Here is a 24,962-nt window from a genome sequence, read left to right as displayed (position 1 = left end):
AGCACAAACTTACTTCACCACCTCCATCGGAGGCAAAGTTTGTAAAACTGAATTGTGGGTGTGGTGAGGGGTGTATTTATAGGCATTTTGAGGTTTGGGAAACTTTGCCCCTCCTGGTAGGAATGTATATCCCATACGTCACTAGCTCATGGACTCTTGCTAATTACATGAAAGAAAAGAGATTAGGATTCAATTCTTGAAAGTGTTCTTCTAAGTATGCAAAATGTATTCTGTGGAAATCAAAACAAATGAGAACGAGTTATGTAACATACGAAATTATTTTATTAAGGACCTATTATTGGTATTGTATCTTATGTATATTTATTTACACTAACACCATAACTATAGCAATTACAAAGGATCTACAAGATGGGAAACAGTGATAATCTTTTGCAACACTTTGAAATAACATAAGCGGATTGCAGGTCATGTGACTTTCATGCATCCAACCAAACTCCAGATTTGAGGGGAGTGTGCCGCCGCTCCGCCTTAAATTTAGCCTAGACAGCTGTCTGTAAATTCCTCTGATGAAGAAGGCTGTAATGTGTCAATGCCTTTGAAACGCGTTAGGATAAGGACTTTAATCTTTACAGGATAACCAATACTGTTATTTGTTTTGGACTCACTCTCACACTAACTGTGAACCAATACCTTAAGAGTATTATTTGTGAAGTTCCGCTGGCCGGATAAGCCAAAACTTGGAGTTGATTTTATCTTGCTTATCAATACCTCATATACTGTTGAGGTTTTTAAACGTGAGTGCACTGTATTTAATAAAGCCATTTAACAAATTGTAAATACGGGGTTGCACTATTATTATTTCCATTTGTTTTTCATGTTTATGACTATATGGAGAGGGGACTGATACCCCAGTAAAGACAAAGTACCTGGATTGAAGTCCTGCAGGCAGTTATCTGACTTTTTGAAAGACCGGGGATCAAAGGAGGTTGCTACAGACACTACGCGGCACTTACCTCATAGTGATTGAGGTTAAGAAGTGTAAGTAGACACCCCTAAGGGGACCTGAACTCCAGAATTTGGGCAGCTAATATCAATATTTCACATCACCAATATTTTTATTTTTTATTTCATTTGATGCACAACTCAGTTTAAATCTTGGACAAGAAACACAGCAAGACTTTTATATGATGTTAACACTACGATAGCTGTTCTAATATAATATGTGTTAATTAGAAGATATAAGAATCAGATTTTAAACATTGTGTTACCCTAATTAGTACTTTTATATGCGAAAAAGGTCAATTTGAATCTGTACACACAGGAATAGCTTTCTAGAAATGATATACAAATTGCTTTTTTGAAACACTGTGCCACGATATAGGAATTGAATTTTTGACACACTGTTATTCTAAGCAGCACCTCTAAACGTGAATAGGCCAACTAGAATTTTTACACACTGAAATAATTTTCTTGATAAGGTTTCTCGATCTGTTTTATCTATTAAATATATGCAGTTTACTTATATATTTTATATAATTGTACATTCTATTGTAGAACTCTAGTAGTTCTTCTTTACTTACCATTTCTCTATATATTTTTTGGAACATTAAGTTCTATTAAAGTGCCTTGAACTTCTGCATAGTCTTCTTGCTTCTACACACTCATATACGTATGTGTATGTGTATGTGTATATATATATATATATATATATATATATATATATATATATATATATATATATATATATATATATATATATATCTCTCAGGACTGCAACTAACGATTATTTTCATAATCGATTAATCGGACGATTACTTTTTCGATTAATCGGATAAAAAATTTTTTTTTATGTTTTCCTATATTTAAAATAAAATCCACATACTGAGTGTTATAAATATAAACTTCTGACTAAAAGTTTACATTAAAACAACTGTTGGTCCAATTTCTAAGCACCAGAACAATTTTTTATAATTAAGCAAAACAAAACCACAAACTATTTGAAAATAGGTAGAACTAGTAACAGGTAGACTACCACTGTTTATAACATTCTGTTACTCACTCTTTCAGAAACTTTGCATTGGCTGAGGCTGGCTCTCTTTTTTGCAGCAATTTTGCCTGCCTCAGAGAAGAGGCACTCAGATGGTGTTGAGGTGCCTGAGATGCATAAACAGGGTTTTGCCAATTTCACCAAGGTGTACTATTTATCTTTGTTAGTTCTCCACCAATGCAAGGAGCCTCTTGGCAAAGTAAGCCTGGACTTAATTTTAACATATAAATATCTTGAATATCTATATGCAGTGGTAAATAACCAGCTATAAGGTTAGGGGGAAAAATATCTAGTCCGCTCTTAAAATAAATATTATATAAAATATATATATAAAATATATATATATATATATATATATATATATATATATATATATATATATATATATATATATATATAAAATATAAATATATATATATATATATAAAATATATATATATATATATATATATATATATATATATATATATATATATATATATATATATATATAAAATATATATATATATATATATATATATATATATATATATATATATATAAATAAAATATATATATATATATAAAATATATATATATAAAATATATATATATATATATATATATATATATATATATATATATATATATATATATATATAGTGAAGATTGGAGTAGCCGTGTTAGTCCAGTAGATAGATGCTCAAAAAACAAAGTATTGCAGTATGCAGTGATACCTTTTTTATTGGACTAACATAATATTTAAAAGACAAGCTTTCGAGAGTTTTCCTCTCTTCCTCAGGTCTAAAGCAATACTGATCATTCTGATATAGATACACATCACATACAAATGGAAGGGATGGAAGGGAGGGAGGGGGGTGAGAGGGGGGGGGTCATAAAAGCAGACAATGTGTCTGAAGGAGAAAATAGCTGAGAATAGCCAGAAAGAATAAATAAACAGAGGAGAGTAAATAGGCCAGATGAGAGGAAAAACAAAAGGAAAAAGAAACAAATATAGGACAATAAGATGAGAGATTATAGAAAGTTTTGGTAGTGTGTGAGAAAGCCAGAGTCTACATTAAGTCCTTCATTTCTGGTATTGAAATGTGTGATCGTTTTCATCTCAAACGTCTTTCGTTCATGCGAGTCTTTGAAATTCCCTTTAAGAATTTTAATCCTGAGGTTAAGGATGGAGTGACCAGTCTGGGTGAAGTGATGACCAACAGGGGTACAATATTCATTTTCCTTGTGGTTTTTGATCGAGTGTCTGTGTAGATTCATTCTGAGATGCAGCTTTAGGCCAGTTTCTCCAATGTAGCAACCTCTGTCACACGCTGTACACTGTATCATGTACACCACATTAGCAGATGAGCACGAATAGGATCCTTTAATATTGTATGACGCGTTGTTGTGTCTGACTGTGTTGTTGTCACATATATGTTGACACAATTTGCAGAGTGATTTGTTGCATCGTGCAGTGCCATTCTGTGTAAGCTTCTGTTCTGTGGTTAATTTGCTGCGGAGCAATCTCTGTCTCAGGTTAGGCGGTTGTTTGAATGCTAGTATGGGGGGTTCAGGAAATATTTTTTTGAGTGTGGGGTCCTCTGAAATTAGTGGTTGTAGCTCTTTAATAATTTTGTGTACTCCTTCCAGAGTAGGGTTGTAAGTGACTACTAGAGGGGTTCTTGTTTTGTTTTCCTTTTCTTTGTATTGTAGGAGTCTTTCCCGTGGTGTTTTTAGGGCAGATTTAATTTTTTTTAGATATTGTCCTTTCCTTGTAGCCCTTTTGCCTAAATGACTCTGACAGTGTACTCAGGTGCTGATCTCTGTCTTGTGTGTCAGAGCAAATGCGGTGATATCTGATAGCTTGGCTGTAGATGATACCTTGTTTGGTGTGATTGGGATGGAAGCTGGAATTGAGGAGGTAGCTGTACCTGTCTGTGGGTTTTCTGTATATAGGTGAATGAAGGATGCCATTGGTGACAGTTATTGTGCAGTCAAAGAAGTTCACACTATGATTTGAAGAGTCCATTTTAAGGTTTATTGACGGGTGAAATGAATTAAATGATTTGTGGAAATCTAAGAGGCTTTCTTCTCCTTCTATCCATATTATGAAAATATCATCGATGTAACGATAATATGTATAAGGTTTGTGGGGCTGAGTACATAAGAATCTGTATTCTAGGTACGCCATGGAAAGATTGGCGTATTGGGGTGACATTTTTGTGCCCATTGCTGTCCCTGTCATTTGTAGGTAGTAATTGTTGTTAAAACTGAAATAGTTGTGTGCGAGTATGAATTCTATAAGCTGGGCAATAGTTGCACTATCATATTTGTGTGTTGTTTGGTAGGATGAGAGAAATTTACTGCAGGCCTCAATACCATCCTTATGCGGGATGTTGCTGTAAAAGGATTCCACATCCATAGTAACTAGTATAGTGTTTCTAGGTAGTTCATTTATCTGGTTAAGTTTATTAAGGAAGTCTGTAGTGTCCTGTATAAAGCTATCAGTCTTAATAACAAGAGGCTTAAGAATGTTTTCTATTAGGCCAGATGATATTTGTTCAGTGAGTGTTCCCATACCTGTTATAATGGGGCGTCCTGGGTTTCCTGGCTTGTGGATTTTGGGTAGCATGTGGAAGGTACCCATCTGAGGATTGGAAGGTACCAGATTTTCTAATTCTTTCTGTATGTGTTTAGGAAATGTTTTGATAAGTTTTGTGAGTTTAGCTGAATATTCCTTGGTGGGGTCCGTGTCCAGTTTTTTGTAGTAGTTTACATCAGACAACTGTCTGTAACTTTCTGTAGTGTAGTCCTGGGTATTCATGATAACTACTGATCCACCCTTGTCCGCAGGCTTGATGATGATGATATTATTATTCATCAAGTTTTTCAAGGCATTTCTTTCCATATGTGAGAGGTTGTAAGCGATTTTTTTCTCTTGTGTGGTGACTAGGGATGCCACTCTCAGGCGAAAACTTCAAAGTAACTGTCCAATTTGATGTTATGTCCTGCTGTCGGTGTAAAATCTTTGTTCTTTTTCCTACCATTATTATCCTGTTTGAGAGTCATGTTTTTTTTGGCATGAAAGAATTCCTTAAGTCTCAATCTTCTGAAAAAGTCTTCCAAGTCTGAATATAACTGGATGTGATCAAGATTTGTGTTAGGACAGAATGTTAGCCCCTTGGATAAGACTGATTTTTCAGGTATTGAAAAGGTGATGATTAGAGAGGTTTATAATCCCAGTATTTTCCGTGAATTGTTTTTGGTAGTTAGCAGGCTCAGTTTTGTTTGGGTCATTGGTAGTTCTGGTTGGAGTAAGCTGTTTTTCAATGGAGCAATCAGTTGATATTTCATTAGGGCTTTCTTTGTGCTGTTTGAGCTCAGCCAGTTTCTTATTCTTTTTCCTGATGAGATTATGTTGTTGTTTCCTGTAGAAGTAATCCATTTCTATTTCCATTGCTTTGGTTTCGGATGTAACCTGTTGGAAGATCTTGAAATAAGGACTGCTTATGACAGAGTATTTTTTGTTTTCTGTCATATAGTTGGTGAATTAGGTTGTTGCGTAGTTTCTCACTAGTCTGTCTGCAGAGATTCTCAGCATATGGTGAGTTGTGGGTATTAGAAAGTGGGTTCTTAATTCGAAGTCCATTAGGGATTAGATACATTTTCTTACAATGTGTAAGAAAATATATGTCACTGTTAATTTGTGTTTCTCTTCTAATCAGTTTGATCATTTGCTTCTTTATGCAGCTGAATACGGAAGGAGTGCGCAAAATTATTAAAGAGCTACAACCACTAATTTCAGAGGACCCCACACTCAAAAAAATATTTCCTGAACCCCCCATACTAGCATTCAAACAACCGCCTAACATGAGACAGATTGGTCCACAGCAAATTAACCACAGAACAGAAGCTTACACAGAATGGTACTGCACGATGCAACAAATCACTGTGCAAACTGTGTCAACATATATGTGACAACAACACAGCCAGACACAACAACGCGTCATACAATATTAAAGGATCCTATTCGTGCGCATCTGCTAATGTGGTGTACATGATACAGTGTACAGCGTGTGACAGAGGTTGCTACATTGGAGAAACTGGCCTAAAGCTGCATCTCAGAATGAATCTACACAGACACTCGATCAAAAACCACAAGGAAAATGAATATTGTACCCCTGTTGGTCATCACTTCACCCAGACTGGTCACTCCATCCTTAACCTCAGGATTAAAATTCTTAAAGGGAATTTCAAAGACTCTCATGAACGAAAGACGTTTGAGATGAAAACGATCACACATTTCAATATCCGAAATGAAGGACTTAATGTAGACTCTGGCTTTCTCACACACTTCCATAACTTTCTATAATCTCTCATCTTATTGTCCTATATTGGTTTCTTTTTCCTTTTGTTTTTCCTCTCATCTGGCCTATTTACTCTCTTCTGTTTATTTATTCTTTCTGGCTATTCTCAGCTATTTTCTCCTTCAGACACATTCTCTGCTTTTATGACCCCCCTCCCTCCCTTCCATCCCTTCCATTTGTATGTGATGTGTATCTATATCAGAATGATCAGTATTGCTTTAGACCTGAGGAAGAGAGGAAAACTCTCGAAAGCTTGTCTTTTAAATATTATGTTAGTCCAATAAAAAAGGTATCACTGCATACTGCAATACTTTGTTTTTTGAGTATATATATATATATATATATATATATATATATATATATATATATATATATATATACACACATACATATATACACATACACACACATACTTAGAGGTTGAGTTTGGTACATATTACAATTAATTAAAAATAGAGAAAAAAAAAGGCAAAAGGGCTAAAGACTATATATCAGTAAAATAACGCATCCTTACACATTTATCTATAGAGTACATATATCAGCAATAGCAAGCGATCCGCAAAAAATTGAACAAACAGGTAATAGTGACATTAATTCATATAACAAATGCCATCAATCTAGGGTTAGGTGTAAATAACAAGCTTGGCACTAAATCATGCAAAGCATAGCCCCAAATCACCTGATTGTATATAAACAATCCAAATTATGACTCCTATTTTATTTCTGGGTTGCATATAAGACAGGAGTAGTTGTAAACTTAAAAAGAAACTTAGTGTCCTAAAAAAGTGAAAATTAGATGACTGTAGACGTCCTTTAGGCTAAGGACATAACTATAAAACACAATAACATGTGCAGGAGCTCATTGGAGTAAAGCAGCTGGTGCTGTACACAGACCAACTAATTGCAAACCAACTAATCGATTATGAGATTCGTTATCGATTATGCCAATTAGTTGTTGCAAAATATATATATATATATATATTTATATTACACATATATACACACACACACACCTTTACCTTCATTTTCAAGTAAAATATTATATGTGCAGCCACCAATCTACAGCTAGCTCCCAGTAGTGCATTGCTGCTCTTGAGCCTACATAGGTATGCTTTTTTAACAAAGTATAGTAATGTTAATGTTCTAGTAAATGTTAAAAAATGTCTGTGCTTGTGAAGCAGAGCTAGATATTCTTAGTGCACCAGCATTTTAAATACTGCAGCGGCTCAGAGTGCCTGTGGGGCTTGTATCATGTCAGCAATTAACAAATTGAGTTATCACCAGATGGTACAGACACCTTTGTCTCTCTGAGCAAGTGTTTTATTTAAAATACTGATCCACAGTGCATACTTGAATACACTTTTGAAACAGCTATAGCTTTTATTACCAGCAGTTTTGCTAACAGACAAATATTACAAATTTGCTTCTATTAAAAACTGAAATGCAACCATTTGAATTCCAAATTTGGCTGGAATGTCCCTTTAAGGTTCGTCCCCTCATCCTTTAATTCATGGTTGTTGCCATGTTGAAACTTAGCTATCACTGCATTCCAGTGCTGACGTGTTTGCAAGTCTACAGTAACTCAAATACCGGAGATTTTTTTTTTAGCATTTTTGCATCACACCATTTAAACAGAAATTATCTATCAATATATATATATATATATATATATATATATATATATATATATATATATATATATATATATATATATATATATATATATATATATATATATATATATATATATATATATATATATACACACATATATACATACATACAGGGAGTGCAGAATTATTAGACAAGTTGTATTTTTGAGGATTAATTTTATTATTGAACAACCATGTTTCTCAATGAACCCAAAAAACTCATTAATATCAAAGCTGAATATTTTTGGAAGTAGTTTTTAGTTTTAGCTATTTTAGGGGGATATCTGTGTGTGCAGGTGACTATTACTGTGCATAATTATTAGGCAACTTAACAAAAAACAAATATATACCCATTTCAATTATTTATTTTTACCAGTGAAACCAATATAACATCTCAACATTCACAAATATACATTTCTGACATTCAAAAACAAATCAGTGACCAATATAGCCACCTTTCTTTGCAAGGACACTCAAAAGCCTGCCATCCATGGATTCTGTCAGTGTTTTGATCTGTTCACCATCAACATTGCGTGCAGCAGCAACCACGGCCTCCCAGACACTGTTCAGAGAGGTGTACTGTTTTCACTCCTTGTAAATCTCACATTTGATGATGGACCACAGGTTCTCAATGGGGTTCAGATCAGGTGAACAAGGAGGCCATGTCATTAGATTTTCTTCTTTTATACCCTTTCTTGCCAGCCACGCTGTGGAGTACTTGGACGCGTGTGATGGAGCATTGTCCTGCATGAAAATCATGTTTTTCTTCAAGGATGCAGACTTCTTCCTGTACCATTGCTTGATGAAGGTGTTTTCCAGAAACTTTCAGTAGGACTGGGAGTTGAGCTTGACTCCATCCTCAACCCGAAAAGGCCCCACAAGCTCATCTTTGATGATACCAGCCAAAACCAGTACTCCACCTCCACCTTGCTGGCGTCTGAGTCGGACTGGAGCTCTCTGCCCTTTACCAATCCAGCCACGGGCCCATCCATCTGGCCCATCAAGACTCACTCTCATTTCATCAGTCCATAAAACCTTAGAAAAATCAGTCTTGAGATATTTCTTGGCCCAGTCTTGACGTTTCAGCTTGTGTGTCTTGTTCAGTGGTGGTCGTCTTTCAGCCTTTCTTACCTTGGCCATGTCTCTAGTATTGCACACCTTGTGCTTTTGGGCACTCCAGTGATGTTGCAGCTCTGAAATATGGCCAAACTGGTGGCAAGTGGCATCTTGGCAGCTGCACGCTTGACTTTTCTCAGTTCATGGGCAGTTATTTTGCGCCTTGGTTTTTCCACACGCTTCTTGCGACCCTGTTGACTATTTTGAATGAAACGCTTGATTGTTCGATGATCACGCTTCAGAAGCTTTGCAATTTTAAGAGTGCTGCATCCCTCTGCAAGATATCTCACTATTTTTGACTTTTCTGAGCCTGTCAAGTCCTTCTTTTGACCCATTTTGCCAAAGGAAAGGAAGTTGCCTAAGAATTATGCACACCTGATATAGGGTGTTGATGTCATTAGACCACACCCCTTCTCATTACAGAGATGCACATCACCTAATATGCTTAATTGGTAGTAGGCTTTCGAGCCTATACAGCTTGGAGTAAGACAACATGCATAAAGAGGATGATGTGGTCAAAATACTCATTTGCCTAATAATTCTGATAGAATATATATATATATATATATATATATATATACATACACACACATACATACAACCCAAGGTATTGATCTAGGCCAGGGGTGATCAACCTTGGCCCTCCAGAGGTTTTTGAACTACATTTCCCATGATGCTCAGCCAGCTTAAAGTGTCTGAGCCTTATGGGAAATGTAGTTCCAACACCTCTGGAGGGCCAAGGTTGATCACCCCTGATCTAGGCCCATTATGGTATACTCCATGCCACTGTTTTGCCGCCAAATGCGATCATATAAAAATAAACAGGTAAAGGGACATTTAAGTCCAAAAAACAAAACAAAAAAACTTTCATGATTCAAATAGGGCATGCAATTTAAAACAACTTTCCAATTTACGTTCATCACAAATTTTGCTTTGTTCTCTTGGTATTCTTACTTGAAAGCTAAACCTAGAAGGTTCATATGCTAATTTCTTAGATCTTGAAGGCCGCCTCTAGTCTAAATGCATTTTGACAGTTTTTCACCACAAGAGGGTGTTAGTTCATGTATTTCATATAGATAACATTGAGCTCATGGGGGGGGGGGGCGTGTCCTAGAAGCGGCTCTGTGTAGTCGCATCTTTCAAGAGCTCCGGGAGAGTGGCTTATAATACGCTGATTATAAGCCTACAACCACAGCTTTTATTGCAAACACAATAGATTTTTTGTTCTTATGCGACTTACAACACAAACCTGGACAATTTTGCTGTATTCAAGATCCCAGTGCCTGAAGAGGACATCTGAGGCCTGTAACAGCGGAGATCTTACAGGCAGCGTCCCCCCCCGGTTTGCCGGGGTGTTCTACCAGGACTGATCACACATCAAGCCCACATTGATACTTTAAAAAAAAAAAAATGATAATAACCGACACCTTTGCAAACCAGTCAATCTTGCCAACGGGAGAAACTACAGAATAAGACATGATGATAACCCTTTTAGCCAACATGAGGGATGAAAGCACTTCCATCACATATAATCCCATACTTCTAAGACTGGAGGAGATCTTTAAGCCTCTAATAGCTAAGGCTCCATCGGAATAAGATCTCAAACTTCTTATGAGCAAGATACCACCTATAACATAAGATGTCGGCAATACAAAACAGGTTACGGCATAGGGGTTCAGCCCAACCCTAGGGCCTGGGGAGGCTGGACAGCCCAAAGAATCGCAGAATGGAGATCTATTCCAGCTGACCACTTACAGACACCACAGAACAAGAGCAAATTAATACTGGAGAACGCAAACAAGAAAAGCAGGCAAGTGACATTTCTCCTCTCATCAACAGCTATCACGAAGCAAAATCTTGCCGGCCTTCAACACAAAATAGCCCCTGATCTGAAACGCCAAACAATCAAACCGAAAGACCCAGTTGCCATCGCTAAAGCCACGCTGGGAGTACCCATTAAATCATCTCAACTCTGAGACCACCTAGGAACAGCAAGATTATACTCACACAATAAACAAAGACAAGAATCTGAGCGTCTCTCTCTGGGTTTTAGGGGGGGGGGGGGGGGAGAGCTTGGGAGGCCGCAGACTCAGTGTCAAGAAAAAAACAGTTGCCTGATGGTCCATCTGTGAGTGTAACATGGACTCTGAATACGATAAAAACAACATACACCAATGCTACGCACTCACTGTGGATAGCTCCTGAGGGCTAAAATCTCTTAGGCAAAGCATAACTGCTAGACCACATTAAAAGTTTTGTTTAAGAAGTTGGATCGTATGATTTATATGTTAAAAGGTTCTTTAATTTGCTTATTTTGTTGATATATCTATGCAATAAATAAAGGGGGGGGGGGAATGATTGTAAAATATTATACTATTGCCCCATGATATTTCATTCTAAAACGTTCCCACTTACCAACCATCAAACAGCTACCTAATACACAAATAGCTACTACACCCATAGAGCAGGAAATTCAAATTACATCTAAACAATGGTGTTAGCTATAAGTTTCTGGAGAAAAAAAAAATAAAAAAAATTCTCAAGTCTCTCTGCTATATTCAAAAAAAATTTGTTGTGCATGGTGTATATGGGTGCAACCTTTCCTTGCGCCGCCAGCGGCCGAGGTGGTGTAGGGGGGTCTTATATATATTCAGTAATAGAAATCACTAATGTACTGCTAGATAGACTTGCTACATATACTATACACTTGAAATCATTGCAAAAAAAAAAAAAAAGAAGTTATTTTTACATGTTAAGTTACCAAGTTCAGCCCTGGTAGTTTGCATTTACCTTTATATATAGGTTTAACTTGTTACATCAAAGTAACATTGCTTTCTAAAATGCAAAAAAAAATTTTTTTCTTTGTTTATTGTAAACCAGGGTGGATAAAAACCAATGATTTTTTTAAAAAAATCAAAAAATCTAATTTTTTTTATTTAAAGTGAAGGTCAAGTCATGCGCTCTCTATACCCAATTTCAATACTTCACAAAAAATAATTATGATGTTCATTTATCAAAATATATGCAAAATCAATAATAAGTTAGATATTTTACTTCTTTGACCCGCTCCGTTTCAGCTCTTCAATCCGCCCGCCATAGTGCCTTCAGTGATTGACATTTATGTTACCCCCATGGCGTCCAGCCCCTTTTCTCTATCGTCATCGACAACTTATGCGCATGCGTTTACACATACAGCGGATCACCTTGGGCATGCTCGTGCATGTAACACGCATGCGTTCTCTGTCCTCCAAGTTGATATTAAGTAATACTGAATTGACAGCATCGCTACTTGCCTATCAGTGACTGCTAGCGTTTGGATAGCGTTTGGATACAGAGTCACGGCAAGTTATTGAACGCATGCGCCATTGAGCTGCGGATACGCATGCGCAGTTGGAGTCTATTACGGGTGCACGAGCGTAGTCCTATACTTACAGAGAAAGCTACGTCACCCGATAAGAACAAGGAAGTTTGGATGGGGCGGAGCGTGTAGCGCAAACGGCGGTATATTATAATTAATATTTATATCTGAAAGAATACTTTTTACAATATATAAAATAAGCGACTAGAATAATTGTCTTATTTGTTTAAAGATTATATGTTTGTAAATAAATAAATTGACCTTCACTTTAAATCTGATTTTTTTGATTTAAATCGGATTTTTTTTCATTTAAATCGGATTTGGGACAAGCACTGTCTCCAGCTCATTTTTTGGCAAATATTGTCAATATCCAGTATCAGGGTCAAAACTTACGTGCTGAGGAAGAGGAGTTAGCTATGACATGGGTATCCAGCAATCATCCATCTGTAATGCCAACTATAATAAACTTCAAAGCTAAGGGGGAACCATTCAAGAAATATATGTTTGCTGAAGATATTTTAAAGAAAGTCACACCAGTGAACTGGTGGAAGTCACTAAAGCACTTGGATTTAGAGACTGTTCAAGTAATGATTTCACTTTTAACAGCAGTAGCTTCTTCTGCAGGCGTTGAAAGAATATTCTCTTCCTTTGGACTCATTCATTCTAAATTGAGAAATCGTTTGGGACCCGATAAAGCAGGAAAGCTCGTTTTTCTTTTCCAGATTATGAACAAAGAAGAAGCTGAAGATGACGAGTGAGCTACAGAGGACAGTATTTAAGTTTTTCATGTGTAGGCTGGGCTGACAGTCTAAGTTTCTTAAAATATATATTTTGTTTAGCCAAATTAGTTAACAAACATGGATGTTTGTTTAAGCAAATAACATATGCTGTAATGTTATTGTTTTAGTTGAATAAATCTATTTAAATTGTTATAATTAAGGTAATGATTATTTTTCTCCTTCCTAAGTACAACAAAAAAGTTGTCCAAATATGAATTATATTGATTAACCTATTAAACTGGGGATAAAAAAAACTAATATGAAAAGTTGTTATTCTAAAAATCTTCATCTACTTGCATATTAAAGTTATACCAGCAAGAATTAGTCTTTATGTAGAAAACTATGATTTAGATTGTGAATTAAATCAGTTTGATTGAAATCAAATCCACCCTGTTGTAAACCCCAGCATTTATCTGTATTCTTATGAAGGACCAAAAGTGTCAAATTTCTTTTAGGGGATAAAAAACGAGGACTAAACTTCTGTATCTATCAAATGTGATATTAAAATGTGCGCACCTGTATTCAATATTCCAACTGTATTTTAATTGTCATTGTAATATCCTCAATAAAAACACAAACAAAAAACATTGAGCTCATGCACGTGAATTTACCGAGGAGTGAGCACTGATTGGCTAAAATGCAAGTCTGTCAAAGGAACTGAAATTAGGAGGCAGTCTGCAGAGGCTTAGATACAAGGTAATAACAGAATTAAAACATGTATTATAACTGTGTTGGTTATGCAAAACTGGGGAATGGGTAATTAAGGGTTTATCTACCTTTTAAAACAACAAAATTGCTGGTGTTGACCGTCCCTTTAACTTTTTCCACAAACTCTGGGTTTCTCACTGAAATTAATCTCTCTCACTGAGATTAAGCTTCTCTGGGATCCCCTTTATTTGGAAATAGAAGACATACATGGCTTTGCCACTGTTTTTGGTAATTAGAAAGTCGCTAATTGCATCTGCGCATCCCACTTCTATTATTCCTGGCAGTGAAGGGGTTAATTAATCAGCTGGTAAGGGAAATATTATATTAAATGTAGGTATTACCCCCCTACTTCTTGATCCCATCCTAAACAGCTCTCTTACTCCCCCACCCATACTCATCCAAATTATCTTAGGTACTGGCAGACAATCTACCAGTATGCAGTTTAGGGCTTTTTTTTTTTTTTTTAAGTTTATTAGTTTTCTGCAGTGTAGTGATCCCACCTTCCTGATCCATTTATGTATATTTTTTTCCTGTATTGTAGTGGTCTCCCACCTCCAAGCAATCATTATGTAGGGCACCCTAACTCTACCATTTCACCCTTTTCTGTAGTGCAGTGCCCTATTCCTCCATCTCCCTTCAAAAATGTTTTTTGTAGGTAGGGTCCCTATTACTCCCTCCCCCCTCTGCCACTGGGCCGCCCACCCACCACCCGCCAACATCAGCAGATGATTGTCAGACTGACACACACAGTGTCACTGTCTAACAATCAGGCCCTTTTATTATCAAATTTGCTTTATTCTCATTATTAGAAAAGCCCCCATATATATCTTCAGCAGCATTATTGGTGGCTCCACACTTGTCTTTTGTCATTGTCTCATCAGATTTGTTCAGATAAATCACAGTAGTGCATTGCTGCACTAAAGCTGACTTTAACTTTGTATATAATTCCTTTGTCGTAGTTAAACAAATAGTTATATGCAGGAAATAGTGCGATCATAAAATGCTCTAAAATAAGAAACCTCAATTTTTGCACTTTTATGTCCCTCTAATGTTCCTTTCAAGAGCCCAGGTTTATATTTTATTTATATATTATTACACTATATATATATATATATATATATATATATATATATATATATATATATATATATATATATATATATATATATATATATATATATATATATATATACATATACACACACATATATACACACATACATACATACACACACAAAAGTTTAATGGGGGGGGGGGACTTATTTGCTCATAGCTTATTTTACCGCCTAATTGGATATATCCTGATGATACATGTTCAAGGCCAATCCTACATATCCAAAAAAACAAAATAGTATAAATGATGCAATCTTACTCAACAAAAACTCCCTAATTTTAAGGCAGGGAATAATGCAGGATACAACATGCCCCAGTAAAATTCACATAGACCGCACAGTGGTGATGAGGAAATAACTAAACCGTTTTCATTTTTCTTCAAATTCTGCTGAACTAGGTAAATGGGGAATAGTATTGTTAAGACTTAGAGACTGAGTAATACATTAAGGGGGGGGGGAGTGACTAAGTAAAGGTTTCTAGACTATTTAGGTGAATTTTTCTGCTATTGTAGAAGCTGATGCAAGATGTATTGCGTTTACACATGTGAAGAAAATTATTTTACATTTATGCATCATTAAACTATTTTAAGTAACAATTTTCTGTTTAGTCCTGCCAAGACATTACTATACAATTTTTCAGCAAAAGTATGTAGTCATCATATGCAGCCCATTGAGTGATACTGTGCACAAAATGTTTAAAGTATTTTTCCAAATTCACTTGCTTAAAAGGGGCAATCTAATAAAAATATAAACAACTCTGTTACGTGATTATTTTTCTTTTTTTCAATATTATGGGTTTAACCCTTGTTAAAGCTATAGACAAGGTGCCATTCTGGCAAGTGACTAAAGGATATGCTTGTATGCAGCCCTTGACTGCCCGACAAACTCAGGGTTAAGAAATCTTATATAAGGGAAATTCTTACATAATAAGAATAAAAAAATATGATATACTGCGGTAATAATAAATAGCAGTTCCATCTTTATTGCTGCTGTTAAAAAGCTGTAGTTTTATTGTATGGAGGTTAACATTATTGTAATAGGTTTTACTAGAAACATAACATCCCCAAGGCAGATCATGCTGCAATTTGATCGTGGAAAATGCAGCATGACTGCAGAAAGAACGGCAGTGGCAGTTAATAATTTTTTTTGTCTGCACTATTAATTTCTACCTGTAGGTGTCACTGTTCGATCTCAATGTAAACATTAACTACGTTCCCCTCTCTTCAATTTCCTCCCCCTTCCTGAACTCCAGTGCGGTACAGGGTAACCGCACATTGCAGAAAAGGTAAGCCAAGGCATAACAAATTTATTCTAAGTCTAGAAATCAACCAAAATACAGTACTTAGGAGCCAGATTTTGATTATATATATATATATATATATATATATATATATATATATATATATATAAAAATCCTTATTACGTCTACTTTTAAAAACAAGTGAATTTATTCAAGATATGATAAAAATAGGATTACAAGATAGGTATAAACTGAGTGTAGAAAATGAAAACACAAATATACTGGTTAAATTATATTATGTGTAAAGTGCAAGCAATAAGCTTGCTATATTTAAAGAAACGGATGGAGTATTTAACATAGGTCTCTCCTAACACCATCTAACTCTTTGAAAGTATGAAGGCAAGGAAGATGACCAATTAATCAAAAATACACAGCCAAATGTGAAATTGAGAGAGCTAAAACTAACCATTTAATACAAATGTGAGGCTATCCATGTGTTGAAAGTATACTACCGTTATAGTGTTGAATAAATGTGATGAACAATTAATGAAAAGAGGTACCAGAAGAACTCCAAGCTAAAAAACAAACTAAAATATATTCACGTGTGAGTAAACTAACAGGGTTCTATAAAATGCTGCAGCATAAAAATCTGGTTGCGGACAGTCCTATTGGCGAAAAAGGCGTTACACTGTAACCAGGTGTACACAGACAGTTACTCACTCACATGTGAATATATTTTAGTTTTTTTAGCTTGGAGGTCTTCTGGTACCTCTTTTCATTATTTGTTCATCCCATTTATTCAACACTATAACGGTAGTATACTTTCAACACATGGATAGCCTCACATTTGTATTAAATGGTTAGTTTTAGCTCTCTCAATTTCACATTTGGCTGTGTATTTTTGATTAATTGGTCATCTTTCTACGAGTTAGATGGTGTTAGGAGGAGAGACCTATATTAAATACTCAATCCGTTTTTTTAAATATAGCGAGTTTATTGCTTGCAATTTACACAAAATATAATTTAACTAGTATATTTGTGTTTTCATTTTCTACACTCAGTTTATACCTATCTTGTAATCCTATTTTTATCATATCTTGAATAAATTCACTTGTTTTTAAAAGTAGGTTTAATAAGGATTTTTTATTGTCATCAGAACTTTGGAACATTCTTATTCATTTTAAATAGTGAACTGAATTATTGGTGTTGCTGGTCCTACATTTTCTCAACATAACATTTGACTTTTGGTATAAGATTATATTATTCTTGTTTCATATACATTTACTTAATTGTATAATGATATATATACACACATACATACATATACACAGTATATTGAATATTTGATGATTAATACATTACTACTTTCAGCATTTAACTAGCGCTATTCTCTACTTTCTTACATGTTGTCCAAATTTTGTCTTGTTAGTGGTACTTGACACCTTTTGAGAATTGGCAGCTCTTTTAAGTGCATTTAATGTTAAGGGCCAGCGCTTTGAAATACAATTGTTTCTTCGATCCAGAGATAGATAGATAGATAATATAGATAGAGATAGATAATATAGATAGAGATAGAGATAGAGATAGATATAATATAGATAGAGATAGAGATAGATATAATATAGATAGAGATAGATATAATATAGATAGAGATAGAGATAGAGATAGATATAATATAGATAGAGATAGAGATAGATATAATATAGATAGAGATAGAGATAGATATAATATAGATAGAGATAGAGATAGAGATAATATAGATAGAGATAGAGATAGAGATAATATAGATAGAGATAGAGATAGAGATAGAGATAGAGATAGATATAATATAGATAGAGATAGAGATAGAGATAATATAGATAGAGATAGAGATAGAGATAATATAGATAGAGATAGAGATAGAGATAATATAGATAGAGATAGAGATAATATAGATAGAGATAGAGATAGATATAATATAGATAGAGATAGAGATAGAGATAGATATAATATAGATAGAGATAGAGATAGATATAATATAGATAGAGATAGAGATAATATAGATAGAGATAGAGATAATATAGATAGAGATAGAGATAATATAGATAGAGATAGAGATAATATAGATAGAGATAGAGATAGAGATAATATAGATAGAGATAGAGATAGAGATAGAGATAATATAGATAGAGATAATATAGATAGAGATAATATAGATAGAGATAGAGATAGAGATAGATATAATATAGATAGAGATAGAGATAGATATAATATAGATAGAGATAGATATAATATAGATAGAGATAGAGATAGATATAATATAGATAGAGATAGAGATAGAGATAATATAGATAGAGATAGAGATAGAGATAGAGATAATATAGATAGAGATAGAGATAGAGATAATATAGATAGAGATAGAGATAGAGATAGAGATAATATAGATAGAGATAGAGATAATATAGATAGAGATAATATAGATAGAGATAGAGATAGAGATAGAGATAATATAGATAGAGATAATATAGATAGAGATAATATAGATAGAGATAATAGAGATAATAGAGATAATAGAGATAATAGAGATAGAGATAATAGAGATAGAGATAGAGATAGAGATAGATATATATATATATATGCGCGAGTGAAGATTTGGTAGATTCTACAGCGCTAATCCCTGTTAGTATATAAAGTAAAGTAAACCTGTTTGAAATGAAACCAGTAATGCCAACAGGTGTACAGTATTACAGATGCAGCCTATGCACACATATTTAAATACACAAGCTTAATATATAAGGTTGCATTAAAAGGTATATAATGTCCATACAATCTCTGCGGTATACCGCAATATAAGTCACAGTATGAGAGAACAAGTAAATGGCAACAGCACTTCTAGTGGGGAGTCCTTAAATGGTCTCTCAGTTCACTTACTTCTGTGACCTCAATCGTATGAGGTAAGTGATGGATGTTTCAGACAAGTCCGGTATGGAACGAAATTCCTTCCGTTTTAGCCAATTTCTTTTCCTCAGGTCCACTTCAACGTTATCCCTGCTTCTTTTTTCCCTCTTTTACACGATTGGCCCGCTTATCACAGGAACTCCTGTATGTGTGTTTAGGAATAAAAATAGGGACCAAACATAGTGTGATACCGTAGATTCAGTGTATTTTTTATTACAAATAAAAGTGGTACTCACAAGTCTGTCCTCAAACATATGAGGTATGGATACAGCAATTAAAAAATACAAATCAGAGTACAGCCGGAACTCAGTGCCCGCGGGACACCACAGTAGAACCAAGCAGTGTACAACGTAATTGGAACAGCCAGATTCAACACCCAGGTAGCCTTATGCGTTTCAAAGTCTAGAGTGACTTATTCATCAAAGGCGGTGTTGAATCGGGCTTAACGTTAGATATTTATATTCTCCCGCCTTTGCTTGGAGTGGGTGTGTGAAGCTGGCTGTTCCCTGATTGGGCATCACATAGGTTTTGGTAACCAATCAGATTAAATATTTGACCACTACAATCTTACTAGTTAAAATGTTACATTGTTAACACATCTTACTTGAACGTGAAAATAGAAAAAATTTTTACAAAATAAAGGTCATATCGTTTTTTATATGCTCCCGGTTTGCTTGTTAATAAGGTGCATATCAATTCCAAAGCAACTACAGAGCTTTAAAAGTTAGTGAGGTATTTCTTTCTACTATAGTGCATGAACCTCTACATCCCTTTATCTTTAATGAAACTGTAATTATACCTATATTGTTCGTGCAGTAGATGCTGAATAGATGCCCAAATTTTAGGGGAAATAAGTGGATAAAGTTGTTAGTATTTCTGCAACCCTTTTGATTTATAAATGGAGATGCGAAACTTCAGGACTTTAATGGAATGTTCTCCGTAGAATAGTGCATAAACCTATGCTTCCCCTCGACTCTATTGGACCTTCATTTCCCGTACAACAGCTGTATAGTGAATTTCTGATTGGGATTTAACAGTATAATTTTACACACGGTAGATCTTGTTACTGTTGTTTCTACATGTATATAGATAAATCGGTTTATGTTCAAAAGTACTTGATTGTTTATTTCTGTGCATCTTATTCAATTTATTGTTCTTAGTCTATTTCTATTTGTATTATTTTTCTTAGAGACTATACATTTTATTAAAAGACCATAAGGGTTTTTTAATGTAACTAGCACAACAAATTTTTACTCTATTCTAATGTGTTTTTTATATAACTAAGGGCACTTATTATACGTGCCAGAATAACACATTAGAATAGAGTAAAAATTTGTTGTGCTAGTTACATTAACAAACCCTTATGGTCTTTTAATAAAATGTATAGTCTCTAAGAAAAATAATAAAAATAGAAATAGACTAAGAACAATAAATTGAATAAGATGCACAGAAATAAACAATCAAGTACTTTTGAACATAAACCGATTTATCTATATACATGTAGAAACAACAGTAACAAGATCTACTGTGTGTAAAATTATACTGTTAAATCCCAATCAGACTTTCACTATACAGCTGTTGTACGGGAAATGAAGGTCCAATAGAGTCGAGGGGAAGCATAGGTTTATGCACTATTCTACGGAGAACATTCCATTAAAGTCCTGAAGTTTCGCATCTCCATTTATAAATCAAAAGGGTTGCAGAAATACTAACAACTTTATCCACTTATTTCCCCTGAAATTTGGGCATCTATTCAGCATCTACTGCACGAACAATATAGGTATAATTACAGTTTCATTAAAGATAAAGGGATGTAGAGGTTCATGCACTATAGTAGAAAGAAATACCTCACTAACGTTTAAAGCTCTGTAGTTGCTTTGGAATTGATATGCACCTTATTAACAAGGAAACCGGGAGCATATAAAAAAACGATATGACCTTTATTTTGTAAAAAATTTTCTATTTTCACGTTCAAGTAAGATGTGTTAACAATGTAACATTTTAACTAGTAAGATTGTAGTGGTCAAATATTTAATCTGATTGGTTACCAAAACCTATGTGATACCCAATCAGGGAACAGCCAGCTTCACACACCCACTCCAAGCAAAGGCGGGAGAATATAAATATCTAACTTTAAGCCCGATTCAACACCGCCTCTGATGAAGAAGTCACTCTAGACTTTGAAACGCATAAGGCTACCTGGGTGTTGAATCTGGCTGTTCCAATTATGTTGTACACTGCTTGGTTCTACTGTGGTGTCCCGCGGGCACTGAGTTCCGGCTGTACTCTGATTTGTATTTTTTAATCGCTGTATCCATACCTCATATGTTTGAGGACAGACTTGTGAGTACCACTTTTATTTGTAATAAATAATACACTGAATCTCCGGTATCACACTATGTTTGGTCCCTATTTTTATTCCTAAACACACATACGGGAGTTCCTGTGATAAGCGGGCCAATCGTGTAAAAGAGGAAAAAAAGAAGCAGGGATAACGTTGAAGTGGACCTGAGGAAAAGAAATTGGCTAAAACTGAAGGAATTTCGTTCCATACCGGACTTGTCTGAAACATCCATCACTTACCTCATACGATTGAGGTCACAGAAGTAAGTGAACTGAGAGACCATTTAAGGACTCCCCACTAGAAGTGCTATTGCTGTTGCCATTTACTTGTTCTCTCATACTGTGACTTATATTGCGGTATACCGCAGAGATTGTATGGACATTATATACCTTTTAATGCAACCTTATATATTAAGCTTGTGTATTTAAATATGTGTGCATAGGCTGCATCTGTAATACTGTACACCTGTTGGCATTACTGGTTTCATTTCAAACAGGTTTACTTTATATACTAACAGGGATTAGCGCTGTAGAATCTACCAAATCTTCACTCACGTAATACTCCTCCTGTGTCTAGAGCTTAAAAGGCAAACTCTGTACACTTAACCCCGTTTATTCCAGCAGCTTCTCTCTCTACTACCTACACAACTGTGCGCCTCCAGCACAGTTGCCTGTCCCTACAAGCACTGTGCTTCAAAAGAGTCTCTCTATATATATACACACACATACATACATACATATATACATACACAGCACTCATACTGTAGAGAAAGAGTAAGTAAGAAAGAAAGAGTAAAGGCAGGTAGAGTAGTCAGACAGGCAGTATTCAGCAACAGTGATCAATCAGCAGTTTAAGGGTTAAGGCAGGAGAGTAGTCCGGCAGGTAGGTTCAGTAATGGTATTTAGGCACTTAGCAAAAAAAAAAAAAAAAAAAAAAAAAAAAGGCCCAAAAATTGGCAACATGTCTTTTAGGACTCAACTAAGAAAAATGCCAATTTATATAGACACATAACAGTCAAAATAAAATGCACAAGTGCATTTCAATTTTGGGCAACTGCATTTTTGTAAAACACTTTTATTAAAAAAAAAATTCTATTAAAACCTACCACTGATCCAGTGATAGCCTATACTGTGCATGGGCAAACAGAAAATATCTGGATTCATAACACTGTCCTTGCCAGGGAAATGGGAGGAGCAAGCATCTTTATTTGCATCCTCACACCACTACAGGGTATTTGAACATGGGTGCACAGTGCATACATATATATATGCTCCTCTCGCCCATGCAGTAAGTATGTGTTTAAGTCCTGTAAAAGGGTTAAACACAAAGGCAAAAGTTATTTGCTACCTAGATTGTTTTGAGCAACACATGGCCGGTGATTGGTGGCAACATGTATAAAAGCATGGAATATGTCAATTAAAAGTTTTCCATTCTTTCAATGTATTTTCAGTTTAATTTTAATCTCTCTTCCACTCACCACTTGGGCGTTCAGCCCACTGCCATGAAACTCCAGCAATTGTGGAAGCAACTGGCATGCACATTTGTGCTGGTGCAGCAAGGTGGTGACATCACCTGCATTATCATAGAGGAAGATGTTAGTCTATGCAAATCCAGTGCTCCCCAAGAAAATAAGTACCATTTTCACCAAATAGCAATTAATACACTTCAGGAAGCATCATACTGTGAGTATTAATACATAAATGTATTGCTGGGAAACCATCCATCTCTTTCTGCTAGGAACTCATCCAAGCAAATATAAATATTTAAAACAATGTTGCACCTTCAATAATCAGATTATCAGGCCTAAGGGCTACACCTCTGCACCAAAAACACCACATATTCAATGCAGGGAGACTGTCTAAAATCTGGGACAAGACATCAGTTTGAGGGGCAGAGGATGTTTTTTTTGGCATTACCAGATTTCAGTAAAAGAAGCCTCAAATTAATTAGAGGCAAGGGGGAAAGAGCCCACTAATTGTGAATATACTGCAAATGAGTTCAGTATACAGGTGTGTACTGTATACTTGGGCAAATTCAATATTTACTTTTATCCTCTTTATATATATTACTTATAAGTTAAATTAATACTTTTAGATACATGAAATTATTACACAGCACTATTACACAGTTGCCTTTTCTTATCTATGTAAGTACTTGCACTCTCTGAGCAGTTGAGAATGAAAGTGAACTTTATATAGGCTCCACCCATAACATAAACCTCACTGTGACTGATAACTGCAATAACAGTCAGGCCTGTCAAACCTCCACTAGTTGGCATTAAGCAACATGAAAGCCTTTAAAGTGCAACACTTATACAGAACAATTATTTCAATAATAAACCCCTATACATTTGTAGAATCACTACAGATTAAAAAGAATTACAGAAAGAAAAATAAATTCCTGTTAATCTTAGTGAACAATTTCACTGAAGCTGTTCACCCTCTTTTTACATTAGTTAATCTAGGCCAGTGTTTTACTACAATTATGAACTCTGGCAAATGGTGTATAAAAATGGAAAACGTTATTATGTGGGAAGAAGTGTGTTTTGAACAATTAGTTGTCAGACAAACTCCCCTGTCAAGGAGCCTTATTGATCATTCATTTGCTGCCAGGGATTGGTTAATTCACTATTTTGGCTTTTACAGGTAATCTCCTTTCTCACCACCGCCTCCGCTGCTCTCCTCCCCCAGACCAGGCGGTGCAGGGTTGCTTTCTCCGTATTGCGGGGTTTTCTCCCCCCAGTGCAGATTGCGGCTTCCAGGTATGTCTGGAGGTGTTGTCACCCATTGCTGTGACAGGTCACCGGAGGAATTGAATGACCTTGTGGGGAAGCCGTACTGATAGGGCGGAGGTGCCTCATCCCCTCGACCAGGTCCCCATGCCGATCCTCTGTATCCCAGTCCATCAAAACCATCGGGCCGCCGGGGCTGCATGCTGCCCAATGCCCACTGCGTTATAGCCAGCTGATGACGTCACACCAACAAGTGACCCACTACAAGTCTTCCGGAGCAAAGGGGGCAAAACAAGGCAAAAGCCTGACGTTCTCAATGCCGTATTCGCGCAGCATGATGGGAACTGTAGTCCAACCTATTAAAAATGAAGTTAAACTCATCAACATTTTACGATATAACATATATGGGTTCCAAATATATGTTATTCGTATCGTGTTGATTTTGCATTGGTTTATAGTGCACATACTTTTGGTTTATCACGTATTTGAATATTTTATTTATATAAATAAGTATAATTAATATAGTCGGTTTTCTTATTTGTTTTAAGCAGTCTCGCGTAAAATACGCTTGTATTTGTTCCTGTTTCGTAGTTCGATTGCTATAAAAATCAACCAATTAACTTGGCAT

General features: G+C 35.4%; 1 protein-coding gene across 1 annotated transcript in view; it reads right to left on the bottom strand.

Moving 5' to 3' along the window:
• Positions 1 to 24,623, bottom strand: part of SLC25A46 (solute carrier family 25 member 46) — a 121,313-nt gene extending 96,690 nt beyond the window's left edge. Inside the window, exon 1 of the mRNA XM_053701538.1 lies at positions 24,266 to 24,623. Within this exon, the coding sequence (XP_053557513.1) occupies positions 24,266 to 24,536 (271 nt within the window). The 5' untranslated portion in view covers positions 24,537 to 24,623. The remainder of the gene's footprint in view (positions 1 to 24,265) is intronic.
• Positions 24,624 to 24,962: the final 339 nt, after the last annotated feature.

Source organism: Bombina bombina, chromosome 2, assembly GCF_027579735.1.
Source record: "Bombina bombina isolate aBomBom1 chromosome 2, aBomBom1.pri, whole genome shotgun sequence".
NCBI lineage: Eukaryota > Metazoa > Chordata > Amphibia > Anura > Bombinatoridae > Bombina > Bombina bombina.
Note: the sequence above shows the minus strand (reverse complement) of the source record. Positions and strands in the feature narration are given on the sequence as shown.